Raw genomic sequence first — 20,191 nt, 5'->3', positions numbered from 1 at the left:
TCTGGTACAGTTAACAGAGGTAAATTAAAGCAGAAAACAGAATCCAGGCTATGACACAGCACTTCATAATGAGATTTATTCTGTGTATAATAGTGGCTAAGTTATGCTTACCTTTCTTGCGCTTCTTCTGAAAGGAATAGTTTTGCTCTATAGCCTTGACTTCCTCTGCTGATATAAAGTGACGTACATTGTAACTGACTCCAACTCGGTTTAGATGGCCTCTAACATGGTTGGCAAGACCTATCCCATTGTGAAAGCGGTCAGGGCAATATGGGCACTCCCGTTCCTCACTCCTAAGCCCAAGTGCCTCAAGTTGGCCCTCATAATTAGGGTCCATCAACAAAACATCCAATGGAATACTTCCTTCTCCATCTTCTGCCCATGTATCTTTAGGCAACCGATGTTCATTGCTGTGCAGTCGTGTCCTCTCGCTACTCCCAGAGAGTTTTTTCCCATAACCCCAAGCCCTATATCCTTTCTCTTTTCTTCTGAAGGGACCTATATTTTCCAGTACTACAATGGCAACTTCTTCTCTTAGTTGCCGCTTTTCCCCTTCCCCTCTACCCCCACCAGCCTTTAAAGCATTGCGATACTGCCTCTTAAGTGCTACTGCTTCCTCAGGCAATCTGGGGCTTTTTGTGGGTTTATGACCTTCGCCCTCTCGCCATAGCCCACTTTTAAGACTCCAACTTTCTCTGGGTAGAGTTTTCTTTTTTGCCTTACCCAACCTTTGTCCCAAAAAACCCATGCTTTCCTGGTGCACATCCTCATTCCATACTGGGCCAGTGTCAGACCCAGCCTCTGAATTTCTCCATGTGTCATCATTCATCAGCTCAGAACTTTCACCTCCTTCTACAGTCTCTCCTTGAGTTTTTAAGGGGGTTGGACCACCCCGACCATCGTTAGTGCCCTTTTTCACATGGCTTTTGGCATGCTGGACAAAAACCTTGGAAGAGTTTGTGCCAAAAAGACATTTTGGGCATTGTAAACGGGCACCTCTACCCTCATCTGCCAAATTCTCCAACTTGCTTATCTCTTCTATAATTTTCTGCCTGGATTCCTGATGAAGACGTCGATGTACTGCAAGGCTTCCCTCATCCACAAAACCCTTACCACATTCGCTACAGGCTTGGGAACCTTCCCCCACCTGAAACCCTTCACTGTCCCCTTCTTGTGAATGCTGAAACATATGTTCCAGCAAATGAGCTTTTTTCTTGAAGTAGATACTACATTCTATGCAAGTGTAAACTGAGCCTTCTTCTTCCTCTTCTTCCTCTTCCACTTCAACCTGTGCTTCCTCTTCTGAATAGCTGTCTACCTGCCAGGATCCTGGCATGCCACCCAACTGTAGGGCTCTTCTGAATACTGGCATGGTAATGGGTGTTAGCTCTGATCTAACCATCATATGATCAGACTGATCTTCAGCCTCATCTTCTAACCCTGAGGCCCATTCATACCCCCTATCTTGCACATACTGTCCATCTGAAGATACATCCAATTCTCCACTGTCCCCTTCATCCTGTGGATCTCCAGCTGGAAAGCCCCATGGAGAAGCAAGATTAGAAGCTGGATGGGTATTCATCTGATACAGAGAGCGAGAATCATCAGGGGTTAAAGAGAATTTTGGAGAGGCTAAAGTGGGAGTTTGATGGTCTTGTTCAGGGCTGCAAAAAATTTTTGAAAAAAAAAAAACCAGAAAGTGATTAGTCATATAAAGAAAAAAGAGAGTAACTTCTTATATTGGACCATATTCAATTCAGTGAGAAAAAGGTTTATCACATGGACCATATTCAATTCAGTGAGAAAAAGGTTTATCACATGAAAACCCATGGAGAAAATTAAATTTGAGATGCAATTCAATTCAGAAAAACGAGAAGTAGTAGAAAAGGTTTTTCTTCTCAAATTGAATCTTGTCCATTAGTTTTTATGTGGTAAACCGTGAGATAACTTTTTCTCATTGAACTGAATCTGGCTCATTGCCAGTTAACACCTCTGCAAACATCATTATTAGACCACAGATAACATACATATGGGGTCTGGAAGTTAAACCACACGATTATACTATAGGCTGCATACTCAAATCTAATTCTGTACATACTGTCAAACACTGGATTTTGCTGCCTACAAAGGGAAAGTAAACCTGATTTTTACCCTAAAAGACAACGAACGGCCATTTCTAATAGTTTTAGACTGGCATTCCTCCAAAATTTGGTAAGAGTATTTTTCCTTCTGTTGTCAGGCTCAGGAAAAGATTTAATTTTAAGAGTATAAAAGGCATTGGGCTGCTGAACCAAGGAGCAAGATGTAGACCGTCATACCACAGCATTTAGCTTATGCTTTTTTTCTAGTTGGGTGCACATCCTCTAGGTGTCTTGGGCAAGCAAATGTTCAGCACACCACTCTGGGTTGGGTGTATAAAGTATGAAGAGAAAGAAGTTGAAAGAAGTTGACTGCACAGCAATAATATCGTATGATTATCCAATGATCGGTGCATGTATGGCAGGAGACGAGCCAACCAATATCGACAGAAGACTTGAATATCGATCGGCTCGCCGGAAAATTTTGATTGGCTGCCTTTGAAGGCACCTGAACATCAGCCATTGTTAGTGCTGAATCATTAGATACAGGTAGAATTCTACCTGTATATCTGACAAATTCAGCTCTACACATGTGTGTTGAAACAATCTTTCTTGGAAAGATTGTAATTGTAATGTCTATGGCCACCTTAACAATGAACATTAAAGGAAAACTATACCCCCCCCAACCAATGTAGGTCTCTATAAAAAAATATTGCATAAACAGCTCATATGTAAAACTCTGCTTTATGTAAATAAACTATTTTCATAATAATATACTTTTCTAGTAGTATGTGCCATTGAGTAATCATAAATAGAAAATTGCCATTTTAAAAAAATAAGGGCCACCCCCTGAGATTGTACGATTCACTGTGCACACAAACAAACCAAACAAACTATACTTCTTAGGTCACCTGAGTCAATTAACAGACAGTTAACACAGGAGTTGTGTCTTTTGCTTCAACACTTCTTCCTGTTACAGTTAGAGTTGCAGTATTTCTGGTCAGGTGATCTCTGAGGCAGCACAGAGACCATAATGAAGTGGTGGTTCAAGGCAAGAGATTTAAAATGACAATATTTATTTAAATATATATTCCAGTTTGATTCTTTAATATGATCTAAACTATCTGTTGCTAGTGTTCATTTTGGGGGTATAGTTTTCCTTTAAGTGGGGACGAACTAGCTGAAACTGCATAGAGCGGTAATGGTTAGAGGTACAGTCCTGCGCGGAACCAATTTGTTAAACCCGACCCGCAACCTGCATACTTACCTGCTTGGACCCCCGACCCGCAAGTACCTTATCCACGACCCGATGACCATCAAGAAACAGGAAGTGCTGTCATTGTAAACCGGAAGGGACATCATTAGAAGTAGGCGTGATCAGAAAAAAAGGAGCAAAACGGGAGGTAGTAAAACTTACTATTGAGAAGACCCGTGACCTGACCCACGACCTGCAAACCCGGAGAACCGCTGACCCGCATCTATACCCGCTCCTTAAACTCCTACCTGCAACCCGCAGAGTACTTTAGCGTGTGTGAAGCCTATGGAGGGCAGCAGCACCCAAAGGTAAGTATTAAGAATAATCCAGTACATGGTTATTAGTGCAGCATTTTAATTATTATGGGTACTTGGGGCTTTAGTTGCCTTTAAAGTATGTGGGAAAGAACATGGGCACCGCAAATTACTTCCCAGCCTTTTTTATGTTTCAAAGTGTCAGGACTTTTTTTTTTTTTAATATTTTGTAAAAGCACAATATAGAATTTGACAGACATGGCATCATATGACTAGAAACAATGAGAAAAATATTTGCAGTTTAAGGGGTTATTTATAAAAATCTGAATTTTTCTGATTTTTGAAAATAAAAATTTCAGACCAAACTAGAATCCATGATTTGACTTATTATTAAGGAAAACTCGATAAAATCGAGCGAAAACCCAACATTTTTTTCCACTAAAAATTTGCATTTTATAGTTAAAAAAAAAAAACCTCGAATTTTTGGCATTCACATTTTAATAATTAACCCCCCAGTCATTACAAAGTAAAGGTCACGCTACATGAACCTGAGCCATTCAACAAACAAACAAGTATTGTCTTTAAAATTCACATTCACAGTACCAGAATACAAGTTTATTCTGAAAACCAGCATTGGCTGAACAGGTGCCGTTCATACATACCTATACCTTCAGTTCTATTTCCAGTAAAGAAAAAAACACGGCACCCAGTGACCTGGGAATTCATTATATAATTCAAGTTGATAATCTTGAAAAATATATATATGATTTTAATATAGCATGCATGCACAGGCTTCTGGACAGCTGAATTTTACCTTAGATAGGTACGATTCAGGCTGATTCTGCTATAGAGGATTTGGTTTTTGGCCAAATCCAAGAATGATGTGATGGAGGTGAAATACATCTTGGCTCTTGCTTTATCCAGTACTGTCCAACATATTACATGTAGTGGGTTGATTATTTCTCAAACAGCATGTTTGAGTGTGAAGTCTATGGAGCCTCTGAGCAGACAAAGGGCCATAAAATCCATTTGAGGGCAACATCTGCCCTGTTGTTGGACAGCCCTTATCATGTATCTGTCAGGACCGTCCTGAGGCCAGCGATGGATACTGACTATGACTAAACCTGATCCTGGACTTGGACTTTAACCCCTAAGCTTCCTCCTTGGTCCAAGCTAAACCTGCTGGGAGCCGATAGACCTCTGACATTATAATTGGGCCATGGACCCCACTGAGGAAGCTATGCCTGATGTAGAAAGAGCTCTCCGGGGATTTTCATCCTGCATGGAAGCTTATGAAGGTCACCAAGTCCGCATTGGGCAAGTACTGGACACTCTCCTTTCTCGGATGCCATCCGCCACTTCAGTCGCCGGAAATCCTCCCTCTGCGACTCTTTCTGCGGTCTCTTCAGCTAGTGAACCCTGCATTCTTCCACCACCCCGCTATAATGGGGATCCTCAGGCCTTTAGAGGCTTTGAGACCCAGTGCTTCATCCAGTTCGAGTTTCAACCCTCGCAGTTCTCCAACGAGCGGGCTAAGGTGGGATTTATGCGGAAACCTTTCCATATGAAGGACTATATACAGGAAAATCTCCAGTGGAGGTTTATTCGTACCTCTACCTCTCCGGCTGGGGCTGGCTTCTTCATGGAAAAGAAGGATGGTGGTCTGCGTCCCTGCATGGACTACCGAGGACTTAATAAAATTACGGTTAAAAAAACGATACCCCTTGCGTTTTATCTCTGAACTTTTTGACCAACTGAAAGGGTCTAAAATCTTCACCATGTTAGAAAACCTCATCCGCATAAGTGAAGGAGACGAATGGAAGATGGCATTCAACACCCAGGCTGGGCATTACGCATATCTCGTAATGCCCTTCGGCCTCTGCAATGCCCCTGCCGTCTTCCAGGAGTTTTACATTTTTCGGGATCAACTCGGGAAATCGGTGGTTGTGTACCTAGACGATATCCTATTCTTCTCCAAAGACTTGTAAAAAGGAGGTACTCTCTCATTTAAGGAAAAACTCCCTCTTTGCCAAAATGAAGAAGTGCATCTTTGAGGTGTCTAAGATCCCGTTCCTTGGGTATGTCATTTCCCCCGAGGATTTCGAGCTGGACACCGTCAAGATTTAGGCTATACAGTGGCCCCTTCCCTTAAAGGGATACTGTCATGGCAGGAGTAGGCCAGGAAAACCCTTTAATGAATTGCCGGTAATAGTTTGCAAATCCAATAAATCTCTGTTTGGCCTTAGTACTTAAAGGGATCCTGTCATCGGAAAACATGTTTTTTTTCAAAACGCATCAGTTAATAGTGCTGCTCCAGCAGAATTCTGCACTGAAATCCATTTCTCAAAAGAGCAAACAGATTTTTTATATTCAATTTTGAAATCGGACATGGAGCTAGACATTTTGTCCATTTCCCAGCTGCCCCAAGTCATGTGACTTGTGCTCTGATAAACTTCAATCACTCTTTACTGCTGTACTGCAAGTTGGAGTGATATCACCCCCTCCCTTTTCCCCCCCAGCAGCCAAACAAAAGAACAATGGGAAGGTAACCAGATAGCAGCTCCCTAACACAAGATAACAGCTGCCTGGTAGATCTAAGAACACACTCAATAGTAAAAACCCATGTCCCACTGAGACACATTCAGTTACATTAAGAAGGAAAAACAGCAGCCTGCCAGAAAGCATTTCTCTCCTAAAGTGCAGGCCCATGTCACATGACCAGGGGCAGCTGGGAAATTGACAAAATGTATAGACCCATGTCAGATTTCAAAATTGAATATAAAAAAATCTGTTTGCTCTTTTGAGAAATGGATTTCAGTGCAGAATTCTGCTGGAGTAGCACTATTAACTGATGCGTTTTGAAAAAAAACATGTTTTCCGATGACAGGATCCCTTTAAGTACTAAGGCCAAACAGAGATTTATTGGATTTGCAAACTATTACCGGCAATTCATTAAAGGGTTTTCCTGGCCTACTCCTGCCATGGAAGCCTTCCAGTCCCTGAAAGATGCTTTCACTTCAGCCTTGGTTCTCCGTCATCCTAACCCTCAATTACACTTCTTGATTCAAGTTGATGCTTCCGATGTCGGAGCAGGTGCTATTAGGTGCTATTATTTCCCAAAGACATTCTGCTGGTGGGAAATGACATCTGTGTGCATACTTTTCCAAGAAATTCTCTCTGGCAGAGCAAAACTATGATGTTGGGAACCGTGAACTTTTGGCAGTGAAGCTTGCTCTCGAAGGAGTGCCGCAACCTTCTAACCCAGTCACCATCTATACTGACCAAAAAATCCTAGAATTTATACAAACTCTTAAAAGACTGAATCCCCGACAGGTGAGGTGGGCTCTCTTCTTTTCCCGCTTCAACTTTGTTTTGACCTATCGTCCAGGCTCCAAGAATCGTAAAGCAGATGCACTATCCCGAAGCTTCACTCCAGTGGATCTTCATTCTGAAGCGCAAGATCCAGTCATTCCTCTGGCCAGAATTATTGCTAACCTTTTTCCTCAGTTTGCTGAGCAAATCTTGTCTGGTCAGTCTTCCGCTCCTTCGGGATGGGATGGTGTTTGTACCCCCTGAGCTTCGCCTCCTCATTTTGCAACAAACCCATTGTTCTAGGCAGGCTGGATATCCCAGTCCTTAAAAGACTCTAGAGCTTTTGCAACGTTTAGTCTGGTGGTCAACTATTCAAAAAGATGTCAAAGACTTTGTTGCTGTTTGTGCTACCACCAAAGCGAGCCATACTGTAGCAGTGGTCTATGACAACCTCTACCCATTCCCTCTCATCCGTGGACTCACCTTGCTATGGACTTTATTGAAGAGTTACCACCCTCAAAAGGGAACACCGTCATTTGGGTGCTTATAGATCGCTTCAGTAAGACGGCACACTTCATTCCTCTGTGGAAACTCCCCTTAGCGGTAGAACTGTCTCAGTTATTTATTCAACTCATTTTCCGGCTGCATGGCCCCAGCGGAAATAGTCTCTGACAGGGGATCTCAGTTCATTTCTAGGTTCTGTAAAACTCTGGGTATCACTCTTCGGTTCTCTTCTGCTTACCATCTCCAAACTAACGGGGCAGCAGAGCGGGTGAATCATGCATTAGAACAATTCCTGAGGAATCATTTCTCTCTCTGTCAGCACGATTGGTCCAATCTCCTCCCGTGGGCAGAATTCGCTCATAACAATGCATGCCACACTTCCAGTGGGAGGTCCCCTTTTTTGACAGTGTACGGACAACATCCTCAGTCCTTTCCACAAGACTTCTTCTTGTCGGATGTCCCCGCCGCAGATGATCACGCAGCCCATATGTCCGCTATTTGGGCTGCGACCAAAGCAAATTTGGAAAAGAGCGATTTGGTGCACTTTGGTGGACTTTCGCTGATCACAGACGGAGATCCTCTCCTCCTTACAAAGTTGGTGACAAGGTGTGGTTATCTACTAGGAACATTCATTTAAAGGTTCCCTCTCCCAAATTGGGTCCAAAATGTATTGGTCCTTTCTCCATTTCAGAGATAGTTAATCCTGTAGCTGTCCAACTACTACTCCGACCTGAGATGCCAATTCCCAATGTGTTTCATGTCTCCCTGGTAAAAACAGCAATTTCCAATCGCTTCTCGTCAGATCAGTCTTCCCCTTCATCTATCTCAGTGGATGATCAACAAGAGTATGAGGCAGAAAATATTTTGGATTCCAGGCTCTCCAGGGGGTCTTTACAGTTCCTAATTAAGTGGAAGGGTTTCAGTCCCGAGGAAAGCTCTTGGGAGAAACACTCCGATGTACATACCCCTCACTTTGGTAAGGGAATTCTACAGATAATTTCCCCAGAACCAAGGCTTGGTGGTCCAGCAGCCCCCCGTGGAGGAGGGGGTACTGTCAGGACCGCCTGCTGGCACATCCTTCCTCTACGGCGCTAGCGGAGATGACGTCACACAGTCGGCGCGAAAATTCGAAATAAAAGGACACCCATGATGCCGGTTCAATGCCCGATTATAGGTTTTGTTTGGAACATTCCTGGGTGCTTTATAATTCTTGTTAAACTGATTTCTGGACTTCTGAACCTGCCTGAATCTCGACTTTGCTATTAATCTGCCTGCCTATTGAACTTCTGCCTTATTTGTACTGCGAACTTGGAATTTAACACCATAAGCTTCCTCCTTGGTCAAGACTACTCCCGCTGGGAGCCAATAGGCCCCCTGACAGTATCAGTCATGTATTACAGCTATACAGTATCTCTGTCAATAAAACTGAATTAGTACAAAGCATGCACGTAGGGACAGAGATGGCTTGCTGAGAGGAGGGCAGTGAAGAGCAACTTGATGATACTGAAGCAAGGCGCTTTTTAATCCGTTATATTTAGAAACTTTTATATGAGGTGAAGCTTATACAAGAATCATGCCTCTTGCAGCCAGTCAAGGGTCATAATTCACCATTCAGGTGCATTGACCATAGCAACAGAAATTTGAGATTAAAAAAAGACAAAATAATTATGGGGGGGGGAACCCCCACTCACATAAAATGCAAAAAAGAAGACCAACTGGAATTTTGATTTTAATGTATACATCATACTTAAAGTTAATTATAAGATAAACATACCCATGAAAATTACACATCATTTGACCAATTTCCCACCCTATATACAATCCTCACCATCCCATAAGGCCACGGGCCATTCCATCAGGCTCCATGGGGTGAGTCAGGCGCATTCCTGAAGGAACAGAAGAACAGTTATGTCACATGAATGGAATATATATTGCAGGGATATACATATACACAGAAATTTTGGATGCATATTAGTGATGCACAGGTTGGCCTACTCACTGTACATGCAGCTTTAGGCTGAAAAACATTGTCAATGGTAAGGTTAGTATTAGGGTAGAAAGACACAATTGGTCTCTTGCCTGGTGCACTTTTTGATTTATTGCTTTGGCCCCTCCCTATTGATAACAACATTGGAATGGGTAGGGTCAGATCTGGGTCATATTATAAGTATTCTGGACTCAACTGGATGTGGATGTTGAATCTTCAGACCTGATCACATTTGCTACAACAAGCTACAAACATCCCCTGCTAGCAAGCAGAACACAAATAGTAACCTATAATAAAAATGTGTTATGGGGGGGGGGGGTGAAGGGGCTGCAATGTTCTATCAAACATAAAATATGCACCAGACTAAAAACTCAAAAAAATTTAGTTTTTTTACTATAAAAATCAGAATTTTTAGTGAAAGAATTTAATTATACCCTGGCACTGGAATTAGCCTGAAAATTCGGGGATTTTGGGAAAAAGCCTGGGAAAACTTGTACAATTCGGCTTGATTTTATCGAGTTTTCTACCGCTTTTTAAATAATAAATAAGATCAAATCGTGGATTCTACTTTTGTTGGGCAATTTAAAAAAATCACAAATCACCGTCAGTAATAGTAAAATATTCAGGAATAAAAGTGAAATGGAATGGTTAACTTGGACTGCACAAACCTACACTTTCAAGAGTTGATCTGACAAATCAGCTGACCAAGAAGTTCAGTGCAAATTTTATAAACATACCCAAATTGCACAGTATATTTTATGTACAGAGTTATCCTGGTGGTCCCAATGAACAAGCTGCAGGTCAACAGAACCCAAAGTAACATAAAACTTCACATATCAGTAAAGGGCTACAAATCACTCAGGGTTCAATCAAAGCGTAGAGGTGGCTAAGTGTGGAACAATTATAGGCTCAATTCTGCAGTACACACCCCTGCCACAGGTGTAATAGCAATATGCATTTAGGAAAAAAAGAACTGTGAATGAGCCAGTAAGCAGTACTTGCTGCAAATTGGAAATGTGTTGGAATAAACACATTTGCAGCAAGTACTGCTTACTGGCTCATTCACAGTTCTTTTTTTCCTAAATGCATATCACTCAGGGTTCAGTTATTATTATTTGGAGGAAGATTGGCAGCCATGATATCAAAATTACAAATGTCCAAATATATAAAGGTGTACTTTTAATATGCTTTCAGTCTCTGCTGTAAGGATAGCAGAACTATTTGGTGGTAGTGTTGATATGTGAAATGTATGGCTATCAAGTTAAATAACTGATTAAATGATTTTATAATTCACTAGAATTATATAAACAGTAAGTAGTAAGCATGGAGCAGTCCTACTGGAATTTTTCCCTCTTAACAGCCAGGCTAAAATGGGTTAGGGACGCTACCGCACTTATATACAGACTAAATTACAGACTCTACACTTCATTTACTAACCAAAGAAAAAGTGCAAAGCGCAAAAAATGAGTCCAAAATTTTGCAACAGTGTCAACTCGTGCTCTTCTACACTTGCACAATAACACTAGTGGCTGTTGCTTTGTTGAAGATGCAAGGTAAAAAGTAAATTTCACCTGCCTTGCAGAGCTGTTACAACTACTACTTTCTTTTCTGTTGCAGCTACACATGCAACTGAACCTGACGAATCCCACACTAATGTCATCTCAGTACCACACACACTGATATTCCAGAAAAGATGCAAAAAAACATAGTATGACGCTGCTCACCTTCTCGGTGTTCCTTTCCAAGTTCCAAGAAGGATGTTATAACATTGCTCTCCTCAGGATAAACCCCGATGGCAGGTTTGCCACCCCCTACCAAGACAATTTCTACACCCCTAGGGCAGGGCATGGAAGAAGGACAGGCTTCATTCTGCCCCATGGAAGGGCGGGGAAAGGGTATATTATCCAGATCTTCATGGCCAGAGTGATACGAAGAAGGGTCCTCCTCCATCAGAGACGAAGGCAGGAGAGAAAGATGGTGGAGAGACAAGGAACAAGGGAATGATAGACAAAGGAGGGTGAAATGTAAAGCAGGTAACTATCACAGATGTGAGTAGACTGAAATCACAGTGTGAAAGAACTAAAAAGAGGTATAAAAGGGACCAAATAAAATAATATTAGAAATGAGGGAATAAAAAAATAAAGGTAAAGAAGCATTGTGCATAGAAGAAGGTTTAGATACGGAGGAAAAACATTTTAACAGGGAGTGGGAAATTGGCAAAACAAAAGAGAGAGAGAGAGTATGGAAGAACCATTAGTAAATACTCAACAGAAATCTACAACTAATAATAATAATAATAGGTATATTGAGTCTTATAATTCTTTAATTTTTAAGCCAACCTTAAGAACCTTATAAGTTGCATTATTTGATATTTTAAAGTAAGAATCTATAGACATACACAATGAACAAGTACACACAATTCAATAAAAAACATCCTTATAAGGGCAATGGTGGTTATGATTAGTCCCCCGCAACAAATCTCCTCTTCTACGGGCAACTAATCTACTTCAAATGCTTTCCCACCAGCAATAAAAAGTGAATAATCGGTGGTAACACACATACATTGCTTTGGCTTCCTGAAATCGCTTAGAGGCCCATTTATCAAAGGGTCGAATTTCGAATTCATGTGAATTTATTTAGATTCGAATATACTCACAATTCGACTGGGAGATTATTTAATTAAAAACTTGAATGTCTAGTATTCTATGGTTCTGACCTGAAAATTCAAATCATATTTGAATCATATTTGATTTGTACGAATCAAGTTTTTCTCCCAAAAAACCTTGAATGTGAGGATGGCTATTAACATCTCCAAATGGCTCAATGGACCTCTGCCGTTGACTTGTAAATTAACTCGACAGGTTTTAGGTAGTGAATCCATGATACAGGTGTGATAAATCTCACATTTGAATTTACATTCGAGCTATTAACCTGTAAAATATATTCTTATCAAGAATGCTTGGTGATGTAATCTGTTATAATTCTTGTTCTTGTGTCACGAAAGTGTTTGGCAGTACAAGTGGGCTCTGTTAGTTCAACTATTAGGATGTGGAAGATTCATCTAACCACCTATGTTACCTACCTGCCCACTAAGGATATTAAGTGTAGGAGAAGGGTGGGATGGTGGTACAAAGGAAGCCATAAGCCAAAGGAAAAATCTAAAGCATATAGTGAGTTATTATTAATATGTATTTATAAAGTTTTCTGGAAAGTTTAGATGAAAGGGCAAGATCTTATGGTTGGATAAGACCAAGAACTTTTTCACCAAAGTTCAAACCAATAGATGTGCAAATCTAATATTGTCTGAGGTGATCTCTTTTTCTTAAATGGAAACTTTTGCGAAATGAAAATGTAATATCATCATCATAATGAAATAAGAAACTTTATAAATATGATCAATTAAACATTTTGTACCGTTTCCGAAATAATCAACTTTTATATTCATATGCCTCTCTCAGCATCTGTTTCTCTTCATTCTCTCTTCATGCAGCAGTTGGGTGTCAGATATTCATTGACAGTTAGATACAATATCTCTTATGGGGGGGGGGGCTTCCTTTCCTAGCAGATGTATTAGAGCTTACTCAACTTATTTCAGTACAAACAAAATAACTGCCTTTTGCACAAATCCTGCATGTAGAGAGACATGATGTCTAGTGATTTTAATAGGGTGAGCTCAAATACATCTTCCAGGCAAAATAAAGCTTCCCCTAGAGAAAGTCTACAAATGGGCAAAGTTATTGTTGAAAGCTACCCCTAAAAGACTTTAAGCCATTATTGCTAAAAATGTTAAATAGGAGATGGCCAGAAAAAAAAATATATGCAATTAAAAATAAATGAAAATGGATAGACACTGTCTGACATTTGAGATTTATTGAGCGCAAAAAAAAACCACATTTTTATTTCCCCAAATTCAGTGTTTATTTTGCTTGTTTTCTTGACAAACGTTAAAGTGGTATTCTACTGTACTTTTAATATTCCAGTTTTCGCGATAAATTAGAAATTTTGCAGACACATTCAAAATATGTTCTTATGTTCACGTTGTTTTCGAATGCATTTTCGAGGTTCAAGTTGTTTCTTAAATAAGTGAACAACTGAGATTATCAATTTTTTTCAAACTCGGAAAATATTTAAAAATTAATTTTGATAAAGCTGCCTCCATATGTTAACATAAAGGTGAACATCCATTTTTTCTACTTTAAAACAGTAACATTTCAGCATATCAGGATATTAGAAATAAGCAATCAAGTGCATGTCGGGGGGGGGGGGAATATCTGATGCAATACGAAGCCCCTAGATAACATTTCCTGACCTCATTAACTTAAACAATATACCAACATGACCTCTTAAAGCGCAGAATGAGGAAAATTCGCTCATCATGGGTGCCCCTCCCGCCACACACTTACTGGTTTGACTCATTATTGCTTCCTGGGATTTATTCCCCACTGTTTATGGTTTATGTTTGTATATATTATCTTTATGTTTTTAGCCCTAGGCACGGGGCTACCCCCGTTCACCCCTTACAACTCCGCAGCAACCTATATAGAATATTTCTCCCAAAATATACAATTCCAATTGGCAGATTGCATAAGAGATAAAGAGGGCAGATATGTGTTTGTGAAAGGCCAGCTTGCTAACCACCAGTACACATTTGCTAACATCTACCTATCCAACACTTTGCAAGATGACGCGTTACAGCGTATAACAAGTAAATTAGACAACTTTGCTGAAGGAACACTGATCATAGGTGGAGACTTTAACCTCCCCCTAGACCCAGTTCTTGATTGCTCCATTGGCAGATCCAGCATACCATATCGTCAGATATCCCGCTGTAAAAACACACTTCACCAACTACAAGTGATAGATGCGTGGCAAGTTCAACACCCTAAGGAAAAAGAATATACCTACTACTACACAGATTTCAACAGTACACTAGAATCGACTACATACTTATATCCCACAATTTACTTCCAAATGTAATAAAAACTGAGGTTCACACTAGGACCTGGTCCGATCATGCAATGGTCTCGATGTCACTTACAATCCCCACATCACAACCCAAAACATTCTCCTGGCACCTCAATGAATCTCTACTTAAAGACAAAACAATAGTAAAAGACCTTAATACTTAAATAGGCTTATATTTCAAAGAAGACACCACACCAGAGGTATCCCCAATAATCACCTGGGAGGCACATAAATGTATAATACGTGGCCAACTTATCCAAATAGGCACACAACGTAAACGAGACAGAGACAAGAAATTTCAGGACTTGCTTGGAAAAATAACCTCTCTAGAATCTTAACAAACTTATACATTTGGACCAAGTTGGTTCTGTACCAGGCAGAGAAGCTAGGGATAATTTAAATAGGCTGATAAACTTAAAACTACATGGCTAAAAAAAAATAACCAACAAACTTTAATGCTCTTTACCGATGCAGAAAAACCGACAGAGTAAACGGGAACTTTACGCTGTCTTGCCTTTCACATTATGGATTCGGCAATAACATGAAGCGTTGGATATACGCCCTATATCACTCCCCGAACACCAGAATTAGGGTTAACCAATTCCTAACAAACCCAATCATGATAAGAAACGGAACCCATCAAGGCTGCCCCATGTCCCCCCACATTACTCATACTAACACTAGAGTCATTGCTTTGTAAAATCAGATCCAACCCCCAAATTCAGGGCATCCACATTCAAGATAAGCATCACAAAGTGGCAGCATACGCGAACGATCTATTTTTCCTGACCAGTCCCAAAGACTCCCTTGCTAACCTTGAACAAGAAGTAAAATCATATGAGAATCTCAGTCATTTCAAAATCAGCCCCAAAAAATCCTTTGCCCTTGACTTATATCTCTCAGCTCATACAAAATCCTCTCTTGGGACAAATTTTCAGTACAGCCAACAACCCCATGCAGTACTTGGGAGTGCATATTCAAATGATTACTCAAACTGGACATCCCTAAATTACCCTAGAATAGCTACAAAAATTACAGCAGACCTCACCAAATGGAAGGATAAGCCCATCTCATGGATTTGCTGTATAAATGTCATAAAAATGAACGTAATGCCACGATTACTATACATATTTCAAGCAATACCCCTACCTGCCCCCAAAGGATTTTTTGCCAAAGTAGACAAGACAATCAGGAACTTCATCTAGCAGGGCAAGCATCCCAGAATTAAGATCAAGATTCTAACAAACAACAAACAAGCTGGCAGACTGGCACTCCCTAATACACTTAGATACTACCATACAGCAATCCTTAACAGAATACTCGATTGGTCTCATCATGCTGACACTAAGAGCTGGATCTCAATAGAGCAACAAGCCACATACACCTATCTGATATTAACCTTATACATCGCCGTATCACATACAAAGATCACCCCACCTTAAAAAACACTATGGCAGTATGGGATAAAATCAAAAAATCAGGTGAAATGTCAAGGCATCCCTTCCCACTACTACCATTGACCAACTGACTTGGTGGTACTATACTCCAACTCGTCTAAAGAAAATATGAGAACACATCTCTGACCTTTGCTGGAGTTGCTCATCCGCCACAGGTACCTTAGTACATATCTTTTGGGAATGCCCCGTAATACGCCCCTACTGGGATAAAATACTACAGATCTCTGAAGAAATCCTGGGAACAGCCATACAATCCTGCGTACATCTTGCTGTTCCATTTGGATAAGCCTCTCTCACAATTTTATAATTCACCTGAACCTTTCCTCCTAAACGCCGGGAAATTATTAATTCCTTTACACTGGACATCCCAGCAACTGCCTACCACACGTGAATGGTTGATAAAAATACAGGAATAGTTTCATTTTGAAGAGCTCTCCACAGTAACAGATGCACAATTTACAAATTTTTCTAATAAGTGGCTCAGATGGATTCTCTTCAAAGAATCGTAAACCTTCCAGCAAGAAATGGAAATAGCACCCGTTAACTAATAACCCAACAGATTGAATGACATCTTTCCCTCAGTGTTATTTATTTTTTCTTTTCTCCCCTCCTCTCTTCCCTCCACTTTTCTTTTTTCCATCCTTCGTTTCTATCTCTATTTCTCCCTCTTCCACACCCCATCCTCTTTACTCCCCACACATACCGAAAGAGTGCCAAGAAGCATTGCCAAATATTTATTAATGGCCAATATACTTATTAAGATGATATGATGGCTTTATTATATAACATATATATTATATAAAATATAAATTTTCATTTGGTTACTACATCCCACACATACCGAAAAAGTGACAAGAAGCATTGCCAAATGTTTACTGAAGGCTCGTATGTCTAGTAAGATGATACGATGGCTTTATTTCAAAACACTGTATGTTTTCACTTGTTTATTTAAATCAATAAAAATCTTTAATTTAAAAAAAAAAACAAAAAAAAAACTTGTTTAATGAAGTAAATCTAATTACTGTTCCAGTCAAAAACTCGGTTCTGTGGCTCATCCTCTGCTATAGTGTACTAGTTCAATAACTTCAGAACACATAGGGAAGCCAAATATATCTTGGAACACATTCAAGCTGTTGAAGTATCTTGTAACGCCAAGACCCTGGCTACCCCTCCAAACTGGTTGGCTAAGCACAAACAGAGGTGTATCAGAGAGGTTACCAAGAGGTACGAGCTAACGTGAAAACATTATACCAAGCAGCTCTTGCTTGCAAAGACCCGCACACCAAAGTTATTTTCTTCAAATTTTTCAAAAAGGCCCAAATGTGGGCCGAAACGTCGGATTTATGTACTAAATAAAATCACTAATTTTGAAGAAAATAACTTTTGTGTGCGGGTCTTTGCAAGCAAATCTCTATATGAATTTTTTGACCGAGCACCCACAAAGATTAAGCTAAGTCCGGTCTTAATAGTGCGGTCGCTTGACACAGATAGATTATATATATATATATATATATATATATATATATATATATATATATATATATATATATATATATATATATATATATATAAACAAACAAACAAAAAGAGTCCGCACTCATAGGTCTTGTGAAGAAAAAAAGTGAATTTAATCAATGTTTCGGCTCACGTTTAAGAGCCGAAACGTTGATTAAATTCACTTTTTTTCTTCACAAGATCTATGAGTGCGGACTCTTTTGGTTTATTCGTATTCATGACTTCATGTTCTAGCACCTAGGCTTTAATCAGGTATTTTGAGTGCACCGACTATTTTTGATTAAGATCTTAAGAGACAATGAACACATTGTTTTTTGGTCACCATGCTTTGTGGATCTGATGTCATGTTAGGAGTAAGGGTAAAGCCAGACGAGGAGATTCGTCAGGCATTAGGGTACCAAGCTTCCTGATCGCCTAAAGTTGCCTCAGTGAGGCAACTTTGGGCGACTATTGAAAACGCATCGCCGCGTGTGCATTAGCACAGGCGATTTTGCGCTGTAGCCTATGGGGAAAAGACGCTGAGGCAGTTCGGGGAGATAGTCGCGCAAAAGACGTGGCGATAAGTCGCCAGGCGACAAAATCTCCCCGATCTCCTCGTCTGGCCTTACCCTTACTCCTAACATGACATCAGATCCACAAAGTTTTCCCACTGATGCAAGCATAGACAATATTTAAAGGGATACTATTTTCAATATTAGCAATTTTGAAATCTGGGGCTAGACAAATTGTCAGTTTCCCAGGTGCCCCAGTCATGACAATATAGAACTATTAAAATTTGAGGCAAATTGGATCAGGAAGCTTGGTACCCTAATGCCTGGTGGTTTGAATAAGGAATATGAATTGTATCCTCTGTTATAAATATGGCATTTTGATTTTTAAACTGATTTTAATATGACACATTGCTTTGCTTCTCTTTTAGTGACTACTAGATACTATTGAAGCAACAAGAAGCTAAGTTAGCCTTATGTAACAAATAAGTGAACTTTAACATTGTATTTAAAAAGTGTAATTGTAATTGGTTACAGATGGTTACTGCTAAGTTTAAAATATACTCGGTGGATAAGTACAACCACTAGAGGGCATTGCTAATGTGGGTATTTAAGGAAGTTACATTCTGCAGTTTTATACTTTGTCAGCTTGAAAAAGGACCAAGAGGTCCGAAACGTTGCTGTGCCAGATGTAATTCTGAAATAAAGGCGGTTTTATTCTATGATGGGAGTGCTGCTACCTCTTTTCCATGTCGGTATTCTGCAGGTACCCGACCCAATGCAGGACTCTGCAACAGGGCTCAAGAGGAGAAGGATCATCTGGATGTGATGTTATGGGAGGGGGAGGCATTAGTGCACATGCCATGGGATGCACACACATCAGCGAAAAAAACTAATACTGAATGAGATAGATAGATAGATAGATATAGGTTTTGGAGCAACATATGTGACAATCCTGGTGTCGTCTTTTAGAATAAGGCTGTGTTTATATCAGCAAGACAACGCCAAAATGCATTCTGTACACATTACAGTCCAGGTGCTAAACTGGTCACCTGAGTTGCTGCTAAAAGTCCAAGTCCAAAAATACTCCATCTCCAAGTTGTGGAACTCGATGGTAAAGGTCCCATTTCAAATTTGAAGATATTATGGTCTGCGCGGAGTTTCAAACAAAAATCCAAAAAAAAAAAAAACGGGGGTTTTAAGAAGTTTCATGAAAAATTTTAGCATTTTGGGCATAAAACACAAAAAAAATCAGGTTTAGTTAGCAAAAATCCGAATTTTTGAGTTTTTTTTCCGAACCGATTTTGTTGAGTTTTTTTAATGATAATTATAAGGCCAAATAATAGATTCTAGTTTGGTCTGACTTTTTTTCTATACTTACTACATCAGGAAATTGATTTTAATAAGTAACTTTTTAATGATTCAAATTACAGAGAGGTCTCTTATGCAGAAAACCCCAGGTCCCAAGTATTCTGGATAACAGGTCCCATACCTGTGTTTTCCATTACATACAGGGTTTAAATGATTCGCAAATCCTCCTATTCTCTTTTTCTTTATATTTTAGTGTCCGAACTATTTTGAAAACCAGGTTGTACTTAAAAATTAAATGGGTATACTATATATTTAAAAAAACAGCTGTATAAAATACAAATATTCTATTTCTATTGTGACAGAGTGTTTGGAAAACACCACTGTCTTAGAGAAAAAGGCACATAAAAGAGTGCATTTAAACTGCATTGTATGTGCTGCAAAGGAATACTTGGCTCAGGTAGGGTTAATATTCCCTCTCAGCCAGGTAATTAAGTGGCAGCTGAGAGAGGATCTACCTGACCATGTAAAAGGGCTGTGTGGGCACAGTTCAGGGCTCTCCAGGGAAGTGAGGTGCTGTGAGAGACAGAGCTGGGCAGAAGAAGCTTTGCTGCCAGCAAGAGAGTTCCAGAGCTTGGAGCCTAAATCCCTTGTGGGGAAAGAAAGAGGAAAGGACTGGCAGAGGCTAGTGAGTCTGAGTCCCAGGAGGGTAAGCCACCAAATACTTCAAGGTGCAAGAGGGTGAGTTTCTCTTGATGGTGAGCGACCAGAGGGGGGGGGAAACCCTGAATGTTTTGCAGTGTATTTACTGAACTGTACCCTGCATGTTCTACAGCGAAGTTGAACTTTAACTTGAACATTTTTCTGTTGCCTTTTTGTTGGGAATGTCCAGTGCTTAATAAACCTGTGTTTTTGTCCTAAACCTTGGTGTCCCTGTCTCTAAGCTCCAAAATCCTACGCTACCTGCCTACCAAACACTAATTCCCCCATAAAAGTCGTGTGCGGCGAGTGGCATGTCACACTATGTATAGACAATACATGCTCAGGCTCATCTGGCCCTCTCTCTCT

The 20,191-nt window shown here is 40.1% G+C and overlaps 1 protein-coding gene across 6 annotated transcripts in view; it reads right to left on the bottom strand.

Annotated features, from left to right (window-relative positions):
- wiz.S (widely interspaced zinc finger motifs S homeolog) overlaps positions 1-20,191 on the bottom strand; it is a 100,493-nt gene that overhangs the window by 65,885 nt on the left and 14,417 nt on the right. For 5 of the 6 annotated variants that reach the window (XM_018254981.2, XM_018254985.2, XM_018254984.2 and 2 more), the window contains exons 2-4: positions 11,115-11,469; positions 9,232-9,289; positions 112-1,664 (exon numbers count right to left, since the gene is read on the bottom strand). In XM_018254981.2, coding sequence (XP_018110470.1) covers positions 112-1,664; positions 9,232-9,289; positions 11,115-11,340 — 1,837 coding nt within the window. In that variant the 5' untranslated portion in view covers positions 11,341-11,469. The other variant, XM_041588062.1, reaches the window with a different exon arrangement.

The sequence above is a fragment of the Xenopus laevis genome, chromosome 3S, assembly GCF_017654675.1.
Source record: "Xenopus laevis strain J_2021 chromosome 3S, Xenopus_laevis_v10.1, whole genome shotgun sequence".
Lineage (NCBI taxonomy): Eukaryota > Metazoa > Chordata > Amphibia > Anura > Pipidae > Xenopus > Xenopus laevis.
The sequence above is the reverse complement of the archived record's forward strand: the minus strand, read 5'-3'. Positions and strand labels throughout refer to the sequence as shown.